The following is a 12,568-nucleotide window of genomic DNA, read 5'->3' as shown; positions in this document are numbered from 1 at the left end:
CTGTGAACACAAAGTTTACTTTTGTTAATGTGGTTGTATTGTATTACCCCTGGTGATGAATACGTCCAGTATTTTCTGTGCATTTGTGTTTTAAAACAGAGGATACAAAAGTCTTAAAAGAACCCAGAAGTGTGAGGGGAAAAAAAAGAACACAAGTCAGCGTAAATTTAAGTTCAATTTATTGAATTTTATAACCCCTGCATGTATTTCCACATTACAACAGTAGAGGACAGAGTGATGAACACAAGTTGTTGAAATACTTTGTGCCTTTTTCAGTGTGTTTCATAAGGAAAGAAAAACAAAAGCAACAAAGGTGACCAATGAGAAGATGACATTTTTTGCATTACTACCGAGTTATCATTACCGAGTTTTACCCCAATGGCGCGAAAAGGGAACGATAGGACAGTGAGGGAAAATAAACATGGAGTCTGGTTTTAAGCTATCACAATTCAAGTCCAAAATTAATGCGGGAATGAAAGTTGATTTGGGAGAAGTGGGGCCTCAGAAGTACCAGTAAGTAGTGAGAAGACTTAACTCAAAAACTGATTACAGAAAAGAACATTTTTAAGCATGTGGGATCAACTGAACCAACATTTTTGCAAGCCAATTTGGAATCACTGTATTACCACTCCTTCCTATCCACGTTGTAGAGAAAATACTGGAGCAACCGTGTCCCCAGTGACATTTAAACTGAAAAACAGGAAATTTGAGAGCCAATTTAGGGTCATAACACCGCTGTTTTCTATCCATGTTGCAGGGAAATATTGCTGTAACTTTCCCCTCAGCTTCCTACAGCAATTCTGCTGAGTTCACCATTAAGTTTGGCTGAAATCACCTAAAGCGTGGGTGAGTCTACATTAGTGCAGCAAATTAAGAGGTCCAATTCAATTTTGCTATGCACAGTAGAAGTGTTAGGGGCAGTTCAGCCATTAATACTAGTTTTAAATCAAGGTGTTGACCTTTTTCTTGCTATTTTGAAACCAAATCCTCACCCTCTCCAATTTCTTCTTTTTTTTTTCTTTTTTCTTCTTTTTACCCTTTTTTTTTTAAACCCTTTTCAAAAACAGGTTTTTGACAAATATCCCTCCCACCCGTCAGCACTCCTGACTCCACAGGTCAGAGTGCACACACAGACGTAGACGTCTTAACAACACCAGATGACAAAATAAATCGATTCACTCAACATTCATCATGATCTCCTTTGTGACCACTGATACACAAGTTAACTCCAACAAAAATATCAAATTTGCATCGAATGCAGCTTAAATCAAAGTTGTGCAGCTCTGGATGTCGTTCTACAGAGCGTGATGAAGCTGTTCATATCAAAATGTTGTCACAATTAAGCTATTTTTAGCAGTGTTGCCCTGTTCTGAGAGCTCAGCATTTACTTTGATGAGTAAATTATCATATCTGCCATATGGCTGGAAAAGTACTACAAGAATTATCAAGTGCAATAAGGGAACAGATTCCAAAAAAATTAATCAACAAAAAGTAACCTCCTGAACAAAGATACAATCAATCAACAATTAACAATTTTTGTCCAGGAAGTTACACCTTGTTCGATAGAAGAAAAACTGTTTATCATTACAACCTTATTTTGCAGCTGCAGCCATCAGTTCTACAGTGTATCATAAAACTCAGGGTTGAGCTCAACGCTACAATGCGCCTATTTTCAGCGACGCTGCCTCGTCTGAGATCTTAGTGATTACTCACTGATGTGTAAAATCTTATCACGACTGATATGAACACATGGCTGAAGCTATGAAATATTCTAAGTTGTAATAAAAGGGTCGTATTTCTTTGTGAGGGCATTTTGAGAGCCTATTCCAGGCAAAAGTCTGAAAAAAAGACAACCAAAATATGGAAAATTCCAGAACCACCTTCACCAACTCTTGATAGGTTCAGCTATAACTGTATGTGTAATCGCAAAGGAGATCATGGAATGACTGTCAGGGATGAGATCAGGGACATAAAACATAAAAAAAGAACAGAAAAGTGGAACTTTGTCATTAGAAATCAGATTCATGTCCACAAAATTGAAGAGGGAGATGGAAAATGAGAACAGAGGTGAAAAATCCCATCCCTGACAACTGTAACCATCCACACCGATAGTAAAGACATCGTACACCACCAAGAGAAACACAGAACGAGTCTGCACACGAAAACAAAAAGACGCACGCTTACATGCAGCTCTGGACTGTCAACAACACACTTGTTTTGTCATCCACGTCAGCAACCACGTTGGTTCTGGTTACTTGTGACTTCAGATTTTCTCAGAGGAGCTGAGTCCAACAGTTCGGTTGAAGCTGCATGTAAACGTCATGATTCTCAACAGCCTGTCACAGCTTCAAACATACACGTGTCTCTCTCCAGCACTCAAGACACACACCTTGTTCAAACAGTCGCCGGCATTTTTCACTCACACAAAACACACACAGACACACTCTCGATGTCTCACACACAATCTTTCTCTCACACACTCACGCATACGACATTCTCCTTTTTTGGTTTTGCTTCAATGTAAATCCTGAAAGTCTATTTCAAGGGGAAAAAAAAAAACAAAACAAAGAAAAAAACCCTCCTTGTCCTCCACCCATGAAGCAAAGTATTTTCATTTTTTTTGTGTAGAATTGTAAACGACTGGAGTAAACAATGAATCACTTACAATTTTGTTTCCTCAAAATGATTCATAACACCTCGTATTAAAGATTGCCCTAGTGGAAAAAATGGATCGAGTTGCTGAGAACAAATCATAGCACTCTAATCGTCTCTCACACAAAAGTAGAAGATCACAGTGCTTCAATGCTTCCCAGAAACTCGCTCCCGTAATAACTCTCTCTTTCTCTCTCTGGCACTTAATCCACGATGAAAAATAAAACAGGTATTTTTTTAGGGGAAAATTACTTTAAATCAAAGCTTATGTCTTTGCTTTAAGTGCCAGAGAGAAGAAAAGATGCCCAGAGAGCATCTGATAAAACACTTGGCTTCTGCAAAACCCACCCAAAATAAACCTCCACAAGATACCCAGTGCTAAAGCCTCACAGTCCCTCCCCCTCCAAACTGCTTTAAGCAACATCAAAAATAAATCTTAAAAAGCAAAAATACTTTCTTTTTTATGTCTTTTTTTTTTAGCATTACTGCCACTCTGTAAGGGGAGGACAAAAACAAAGAAGTCACAGCTGCCTGTTCAAAGATGCTACAATTTTGCTTTCATACACAAAGCCCACCCCTCAGACCCTCTTCTGCTGCTGCACAAAGAAAACTGACTTTTTTTTCCTTTTTTCCCCCTGTTAAATTGTATTTCAATTCAAGGTCAATGTGGTCCTTTAGAGACTGCGCAGGTTTCATCCCCCTGGTCCATGAAACCATTTAATCAAAGCAAAGCCTGAAAAGGAGTTTCTTATGCAACAGCAGCGACACCAAATGACAGCTGTCAAATGTAAGAGCTTGGCATCCAACCACTGGGCTGTAGAGAGTACACATTGGCAACATATACATTCACCAACCAATTTTGTCGTGATGGGGCTTAAAAAGAACGTTTCACTTTAGAATTTGCAAAAATGCACTTTCAAAATAAAACTGAATCTGAAGCAGTAGGGGGAAAAGAAAGATGAGAAATTTCAACCATTGTTTTGCACCAATTTCCTCAAAAACAATTAACTCCTTGGACCGCTCAATACTCAATTATCGGTTCAGTAATGACAGATGCGGCTATCAAACCTGTTCTGAACCAGTCTCGATGCATTAGTGGAAACCAGTCGTTCATCTCGCAGCTGCAGTGGCCGATGGGTTTATAGTATTCACCAGCTCAATGTGATTTTTTTTTTTTTTAATGGAAAAGAAACCTCCAGACAGCGGCAGCCATAATGTAACAGCACGAAGCCGTTATTCAGTTCCCACGCTGTTTTGTGTTGCTGCAAGCTAACGTCCATGAATCTGTATGGGGGCTTGTGTCTTTAGCCGTCTTCTCCTATTTAATCTGCTCATGTTTTATTCATAGTGAAAGGGAAAAACAGTCACGCAGTATTTAAATAAAGCTGCCCTTTTTTATTGCAACGTTCACATTAAAAATAAACGTTCACATTCAGGATGGTTTTGAGCCGTGTAGCAACACACCCTGCCTCAGCAGGAGTGTGTGTGTGTGTGTTGTCTTTTTCCCTTGCATAATGGATGTTTAAATAAACTCGGGTTTCTATTAAATTCATATTTTTTGTGCTTGTACTCTGCTGCATGACAGAAGACAGCAGGCTATGAATGGATGAGTGCACATGGGAGTAAGTAAGGCACTTAAGTGACAACAACAGTGTTAAGTGGACAGAACGATGGCTGGTGTTAAGTGCACCATTGTAACATTAAAAGGAGGCCAACCCTGCTGCTGGAAATGAAAACAGTCTCCAAGGACGACAGGTTCAAAACAGCCTTGATAACCATCTGTGCTGCCGTCTAAAAACGACACATTTTCGGAAAGAAAAAAAAAATACACTGGATGCATGGTCCACTCTGAGTTTGGTGCAAAACAATTCAGTTTAACTTTCTCAGTTAATTAAAATAAAAGAATGAGGCAGCTCTCTTTGAGGAAATGCTAAAAATAAAAACAGCCTTTACATCCATTTGAAAGGCTCTGAAAACAAGTGAGAAACATAAAACTGAAGAGTTGCCTGAAGCCTGTGTGCAAGCGCTGATGTCTGTGCAAAAGCCCGGTGTATCCGACCGTCCTGGGGGGGAAATAAAACTGATTAGAATCAGATAATTCCGACAGTTTTCAAGCGATAGAAGTCTACAAATCCTTTCAAAGCATCTAACCTGCTTTAGGCGCTGTCCTGTTGGTGTCCTGACTTCTCCTCCACCTCCTCCACATCACAGTCGCCACCGGACGAGTGGAACTCAGCCACGTAGAGGCTCTTGTCGATGCTGCCTGGAATGGGCTTGATGTCGGTCACCAGCTGGTCTTCGATGGCCTTCAGGTTGAATCGGTCCTCTGATGTGATCAGGTTGATGGCCAAGCCCAGGTGACCAAACCTCCCTGAGATTCAGAGAATGTGTTTGATAAACAAATTCACTCTGAGCTCATGTCATCCTACAGGAAGAACTAGATACTGAAACACACCGTTTGATGCATTATTTGAACAACTTGTATTTTATTGTATTAAAGCTACTGATTACTTGTGTCTGTAAAAATGAGACAGTGAGGCTTCAATATAATGCATCGGTGCTCAAGTGAACAATGTACCTGATCTCCCAATACGATGGAGGTAAGTCTCAGCATTCTTGGGGAAGTCGAAGTTGATGACGACATTGACAGCCTGGATGTCAATACCTCTGGTGAAGAGATCTATCGGAAGAAAAGATAAAAATTAGATAATATCAGATAAGCTCTGTGCCACTCTGGATAACATTGGAACGTTGGCTTTGAAACATACAATAATGTTTTGTTAATGAATACTAATAGATGAAGACAACAGAAACTCACCAGTGCAGACCAGGTTCCTGCACAGTCCATTTCTGAAGTCGTGGAACACACGGTTTCTGTATTCCTGAAAACAAGCAAGACAAAATGTCACAAAAGAATAAAGACATCAGAAAGATTCTCAGCATTGAACAACTTTTGGCCATTTTGCCTGCAACATACAGGTTGAGTGTATGGATCAATAAGAAACAAGGAGGAACGATGAAACACAATTAACGATTTCCATCAACTTCACTAACATTTATATTTTGATGTTAATATCAAAAACAATACCCATCAAACTTAAAACATGTTTTATATAACTGTATTTTTTCACTTACTTTATCCGTTGGATTTATAGCAACATTTTACAGCTTCATGTAGCCGAAGCCGAATTTGAGAGGGCTACATATACAAATTATATCTGTTTTCTGTCCTGTCTAAAAATATATTTCCAATTATGATCGACATCTATGGCAACATTTTGTCAGAATGTGCATCATCCTCACCTGCATCATCTTGGCATGGATGTAGAAGCAGGAGTAGCCCAGCTGAGTGATCTTCTTGGCCAAGAGCTCCACCCTCTGAGTGGAGTTACAGAAGATAATGGACTGGTTGATCTGAAGCTGTGGCCAAGAGAGGAAAAAAAACACAAAGAATGTGTTATGGATCAATACATAACCCTCATCTTCTTTGGTCTGATTGGGATCAAAATTCTAACTTGGCCAATTTGCTGTTAAAAGAGGAACTGAAGCAGGAAAGATGAATAAAAATGTACTTTTTCAACAACTACAGATATGCTGCTGGATTGTTTAGCCACTCAGGCAATTTGTGTCTATGATACATAATTAAAAAATCTTTTACACCATTTACTATGACCAGAAGCATCTTTGCGCCCATTGGGTTGGAAGTTTAAAATTCATGGACAGCAGATACAGAGTTAGTCATTTACCCTGGAGAACAGCGTGTTGAGGCAGTGGACTTTTTGCCTCTCTGTGACGTAGGCGTAGTACTGAGTAATGCCCTTCAGAGTCAGTTCCTCCATCAGGTTAATCTCATACGGTTTCTGAAGGTGCTTGGCCTGGAGGAAGGACACAGAATCAACAGTTTAACACAGTCAGTGTGAATTTAAAACAGCAAGATGACGGATGAATTTTCAGAAAAAAAACTTACAAGCAAGTATAAAGTCTCCTAATTAACTAATGACATTCAGTGTTGCTGGACGCTTTTTTTGAACCGATATCACAATTAACATATTTAGTCTGCATGATCCAAAGGACGAAGACGTTTACAGACTTTCGATGAAGTCGGCCCTGTAAAGTGCACAACAGACTAACACAGATCCGGGCGCAGTGTGAGAACAGCTTGGTCTGCAGCGTGAGCCGAGTGGTGCCAAGTGGCCCTGAGCCATCAGGGTTGGCTGGGCAGTGAAGCAATTAACCGACTACTCACCATGAACTTCTGCACACTGATGGGGAAGGTTGCAGAGTAGAGCAGGATCTGCCTGTTCTTGGCCAGGAAGCTGATGATATCCTCGATGAGCACCACAAAATCCTGAGACAGCAGCTTATCCGCCTGAGGGACAACAGAGAAATTTATGGTGATTATGGTGAACATGGAAATGATCCATACGGCTGATAACGAGCACGTTGCTTAGTGTTCTTACCTCATCCATCACCATCATTTGGACTCTATCCACCTTTGCCACTCCCTTCTTTATCAAGTCCAGGATCCTCCCGGGCGTGGCGATGACAACATGCACTGATGTGGAAAACAGGAATCAGTTAATGCCTATTGTTTTTGTCTGTTCACTATGGCTTGAACCCTGAACTGACCTTCACAGGCCAACATGTAGATTAGACTTACAAATATCTGACATTGGTGAGCACATGGCACTATGTTAAATAGTGGGCAGTGACATGCGTCAGTAAGAGACACTGAGCTCTTACCGGTCTCGTCCAGGCGCATGATGTCATCTCGCAGGTTGGTGCCGCCTGTGGTAGCCATGATTTTGACTCCTCCAAGGTGTTTGCTGATCTGGATCGAGATCTGGCTCACCTGCAGGGCCAGCTCACGGGTGGGCACCATGACGAGCGCTACAGCATAAAAAAATGTACAAGTTACAACAACGGAGGAGGGCGAGAGTTTTTACAGAGGAACTAACAAGACATGAAAACTAGTACAGGACAAGGAGACAAAAAGAGAAATGAGCCTGGCAAGGTGAGGGACTAAAGTGAAGTTGATGGTAAAGGTTGGAGGACGATAACAGTATAATCTACAGGTGGTGTCTCACCCTGTATGTGGTCCTTTTTCAGGTCTATTCTCTCCAGCAGTGGGATGAGATAAGCTCCACTCTTCCCTGTTCCGTTCTTGGCCCGAGCCAGAATATCCCGTCCAGACAGGGCGATGGGAATGCTTTCCTCCTGCAGGGAAATAAAAACTATTATCCATGATCTCATTCTTTGACTAAACTGTAGCATCATACTGAAGTTATTCATAATGCTCCCAACAATTCAGATACTAAAAAACTATTCTCAACAACTGTATCATCTCCACAACTGCTGATGAGACATAAGAAGCCTATTAAGTTTATCATTAAGTAAATTTGACTGAAACGATCCATACCTGAATAGGAGACGGTTTCTCCCAGCCCATCTCAAAGATGCCCATCAGGAGTTCTCGTTTGAGGCAATAATCTTCAAATTCATTCCCCTTGGTTGACGTCACATCCTGCAGTGGACACAGAAAGGTTAGGATGACAGTAGAAAACGAGTTGGAAGCCAAAGACAGATCTGAGAAAGTGTTTCCAAGTTGGACTCACTGAGGTTTTGACCCTGGTGTCTTTGGGAGGGAGCTTTAAGCTCTTTTTCCAGTCATCTCCAAACTTGATGCCTCCTCCGTCCTGAGCAGCACCGCCTGCTATCTGGGGTGCACCCAAAGCCTTTCCTTGAGTTGTGGGTGCTGGCTGGACCGAAGCTGGTTTGGTCTGTCCTCTGAGCTGCCCGTTCTGCTTGTTCAGTCCCATGACGACTGGGCCGACGTTTTCTGTTCTGGCAGTTGCCATTTTTCCTGTTTTGCTTGCTGTTGTTTTTTTTTTTCTTCAAAGTATTAGATTTTTGCCTCTTAGGTTTTTCTTTTTAAAAATTCTCTTCAAAAGTAAAAAAGTTTAATAAAGCATTAACAAACAATATTCTCTATTCTTTTAAAGTCCAAAGCTTTCACAACAGAAGTCAATTCGTAGTATTTACATATACACATGTACGTGCAGTTCGGTCCCCTTCAACAACAGAGTGACTGACGTACAAGAACAACAACAAAAAAAAAAAAACACGTTTTTACACAAGAGCTCTTCAAAATGAAGAGAAATTTGCATTCATATGCATGAATCTACTTGCTCACAATATAGAAAAATTATATGTGAACAAGTATCAAAGCGGTTCAAGTCCTGAAATAGAACAACTAAGGCAATCTGAACTTGGGGAACAGCTTTTTGAATATAATCTTAGTTCAACGCTTTAATTTCTTTTTCATCAAGGTTTCCTGTTTCTGTTTGAGTCCATAAAAGTTGCTCAATATCCTTGTCCTTGGAAAAAAAAAGGATGTCCAACTTTGTACAAGTTTTTCCCCAAAATCATATAGTCTATAATGCTTGCCGTTTATTTCCACTGTGTGGATTTGTGTCGCTCCGTGTCTGAGAAAAACTGAATCCTGAAATCACAAATCAATCAAGGGGTCTAGTCCAAAGCCAAAAAGCTTTCCACCCCTGATGAGTCCTCAGTGTGCGTTTTTCTTTCTCCTCCAGGTGTTCGACCCTCTCTCCCCTGACACCACAGGTCTTCAGGTCGGTGTGTAAAGTGTGTCCGTGATCAACTCGCTGCCTCCTCAAAGTCAGACAACAACTCAAACTTTTCACCTACAGGAAAAAAATAAAAATAAAAAAAATGCAGTGACTAATCACGGAACAGATCAAAACAACAGAAAACTGACAGTTAAGGTAATTATTCACCAGTAACCAAACACTTAACCCCTTAAAACACGAAGAGTAATTTTGCTTTCTCTGTTTTATATCATAAATTAAAACACAAAGATCTTGGAGTGATAACTAAATAGATTTGCTCAAACCTGCACTTAAGTGCAATTTAAGGTACTTCTCTACTTTATACTTCTCCCTCACAATGTTTCTGAGGGGACTATGATTTATACCTTTAGCTACTTTAGATATTTATATAGACACTACCACAGTATGATCATATTACAATGCATGTGTTATTGTCGATCAAGATAAGACATTATTACTCGCTGGAGAAAGTCCAACTTTCTATCTTCAAACAGTGTTGCTTCAAACAGCTGGTTTATTCAGTTATGAATTTTTTTGTTTTGTATTATTACCTCATTCCAAGTTAGAGTTTCTGAATAGTTTTGGAAAAGAAATACAGAAACTCAGAGAGGTTATAAATACTGTTTAAGTCAATAACTGATTGGAGGTAATAATACAAACTAGGAAATATTTATTTTTCCAAAGCTGAATAAACAAGCTGTTCTCAGAGGACAATATGGTCTGTTTGAAACTAGAAAAGGCAGGGTCCGCCAAATATAAACAAAGTAAATCAGTATGTGTTTTTTTTTCATTTAAAGTCAGTTTGTTTATTCAGTTTATCCATCTGTCTGTTCGTTTAGTTTGTCTAAGCATACAAATCAAAGACAACCTCTCTTTTCTGATTGAAATTTCTGCCAAAAAAACTGCATAGTGCACCTTTACGTAAAAAAATCTGTGGAAACCATTCACAAATACATTTTACAGACTTAACCAGGCCTTTCATTTAGAGTTGCTGAAAAGTGATCATATCCGTTAGTTTAACGACACTGATAGACCTCATAACTGTGAGAGAGGCTTTAGCTAATTCGCTAAATCGTTTGGTTTAAGGTTGCACAGGTGAACTAGCCAGGTGGCAGTCTTCCGAGGCAGATTAGTGAAGCCAAAACTGCAGAGAATCAAAAGACTAATCTACAGGAAAGACTTTGGATTTGTCTGAAACAAATGTCACAATTACAGTTGGTCTCGAGAAGTAAAAAAAAAACAAACAAACAAGAAAAAACTGACGCTCACATTATGCTAACTCTCAATGTTGATGCACTTGAGCTGAATGCAAACAGTCGACTTGCGTCTCTATAATAACGACACTCAACTTACTATTTTATTTCCCGGTTTTCCAAATATTTTCTTCAAAATGGTTAACGGTAACGCTAAAATAGTAAAAACACCAGTGTAGCCTTGGTAGGTTTTACTCAACTTGCTTTGTAAGTCAGTGACTTAGCGACGTTTCCTTCGTGCTGCGTCTCAAGGGGAACAACATTAGCAACGTCAAGCTACTGAGTTAAGCTAAGCTGCTCATAGCTAACTAACCGCTAAGCCGTCCAACGCTCGCATTTCAGACTTTTAATACGCTTTAAATCACAAAACAAGACGACGCTAGGGAAGCGCTAAGCAACAGTAACATCGCATATCGTATTATACATCGTTATACCCTTTGTAATTTTCTCGCCAACGCTACACGGCACAATTAGCAAGCTCGGTAGCCTCAAGGCTAATTTAGCACAAATAACTCCACTCGCTAACGTTAGCTTTGTGCTAGCCAGCTCACAGCAACTCGGATGTTTTTAACGGAAACTGGCAGCTTCCAGGTCACCGTAAACCTACCTTAGTTTCTCTGTTATTTTACAAGGGATGCTCGGTGTGCGGTTGATCAACTACCTCCTTCAAAAGTCGCATTAATAACTGAATTTTACTTGGAATAAATCGCCTCTATTGTGTTTCTTCCTTTAAATCAACATGTCCGCCCTCTTCTTCGTCCTCTCTTCTTCGACGCTTCTCTCATGTTTATTACATGTGAGACTGGACGCCGCTGCTGCCGCCTGCTGACGCACCTGGTTACTGCTGTGGAGTCATATAACTACACAATTTAAATATTCATGACATTTGTCTCCATTAGTAGTTCAAACATACACGTACAAGTCTATTCTGTTTCTTACCTTTTAATTATATTGTTTATTCTTTGCTATCGTTATTGTTTTTTTTTAATATTCTGTCCTTCAGCTGCTGTGGCAAACACATTTCCCTATTTATGGGACAATACAGGAATACTGATTCTGATACATTGCAAGAAAATGCTGCTGGAGCTAAAACTTGCAGGGATACGTGGCTTTATACCAGTAAAAGTATGCCAGTTATATACAAACAGCACATAAAACAAACACAGACAGGGACGATTTTAAACTGGAGCAATAAAGGGACATTTTTTTTACACAAGGTTTGTTTTGAAAACTACATTTTCCTGATAATACTGATGTATTTTTTACTTAAGTTAGTGTTTGAATCAGGGCCTTAACCAACACCGAGGACACTGAGCTCATGTCCTCTGTCATTTTTCTGGTAATTGATATCTTTATATTTTTGTTAACACTTGTATTAATAAAATAATAATAAGAATCAGATGGTTGCACTAATTTCACTTAGCATTGTTAAACAAGAATTTGTCCTAAATTCAAGATTCGAAAGCTATACTGTCTATTAATGCAGGTGATAAAGGAAATGTACCTTTCACTGGTGCATTGATCATACAAAGTAAAATAGAGTAAATATAAGATGGTGTAACTTCACTCAAATTTACCTTTGCTAACGACACTCAAAAAAAGTGTGACTTTGGTTCACATGTCTGAAAACACAACGGTTTCTCTTTTAACACCTCAAATTTAAGAATGACCCAGAAGATTCTTATCATATGGAAACTCTGACATCAGCAACAAGGGCAAACATTTGGTGGATCTGAGTGTCGGGAAACATTAAGCTTTAAAAAATAAGTCAGATTCCAAGATTGATCTCCTGGTCAGGTTAAGTATTATGTTGTTTGGAGTTGCAATGTGTTCCCATTTGGTTACTTGGTCTGATTCATCTGCAGTACAAGCTTGTGTACAGTAATAACAGCAACCATCTGCCTGTGAAAAACCAGTGTGAAAAAACATTGTTTCTACATAAAATACCATGAAATGACCACTATTTATTAAACTACATCATTTCAAACTTACATGTTTTTTACAATAGTAGCAGGAGTTTTATCAGGTGGC

General features: G+C 39.5%; 1 protein-coding gene across 2 annotated transcripts; it reads right to left on the bottom strand.

Moving 5' to 3' along the window:
- Nucleotides 1-162: 162 nt before the first annotated feature.
- On the bottom strand, nt 163-11,406 carry LOC119016741 (probable ATP-dependent RNA helicase ddx6). 2 transcript variants are annotated; one of them, XM_037092955.1, is made up of 13 exons: nt 11,145-11,406; nt 8,268-9,359; nt 8,072-8,176; nt 7,740-7,869; nt 7,396-7,542; nt 7,113-7,207; nt 6,899-7,021; nt 6,399-6,527; nt 5,956-6,072; nt 5,471-5,534; nt 5,231-5,332; nt 4,804-5,023; nt 163-4,715 (listed from the first exon to the last, which is right to left on the bottom strand). In XM_037092955.1, the coding sequence occupies exons 2-12, from the start codon at nt 8,508-8,510 to the stop codon at nt 4,809-4,811; spliced, it is 1,470 nt and encodes a 489-aa protein (XP_036948850.1). In that variant the 5' UTR covers nt 8,511-9,359; nt 11,145-11,406; the 3' UTR covers nt 163-4,715; nt 4,804-4,808. The 2 variants fall into 2 exon arrangements, with proteins under 2 accessions (XP_036948850.1, XP_036948851.1); XM_037092956.1 differs by lacking the exon at nt 11,145-11,406 and adding an exon at nt 10,638-10,792.
- Nucleotides 11,407-12,568: the final 1,162 nt, after the last annotated feature.

This window comes from Acanthopagrus latus, chromosome 3 (assembly GCF_904848185.1).
Source record: "Acanthopagrus latus isolate v.2019 chromosome 3, fAcaLat1.1, whole genome shotgun sequence".
NCBI classification, from domain to species: domain Eukaryota; kingdom Metazoa; phylum Chordata; class Actinopteri; order Spariformes; family Sparidae; genus Acanthopagrus; species Acanthopagrus latus.
The sequence above is the reverse complement of the archived record's forward strand: the minus strand, read 5'-3'. Positions and strand labels throughout refer to the sequence as shown.

Bases quoted from the DNA above. Each gene is read 5' to 3' on its own strand.
- LOC119016741 (XM_037092955.1), bottom strand. From the start codon at position 8,510: ATGGCAACTGCCAGAACAGAAAACGTCGGCCCAGTCGTCATGGGACTG. The intron at 7,543-7,739 runs GTGAGACACCAC...TTTATGCTGTAG, and splicing joins GAAAAAGGACCACATACAGG to CGCTCGTCATGGTGCCCACC. The intron at 7,022-7,112 runs GTAAGAACACTA...GTTGTCCCTCAG, and splicing joins AAATGATGGTGATGGATGAG to GCGGATAAGCTGCTGTCTCA.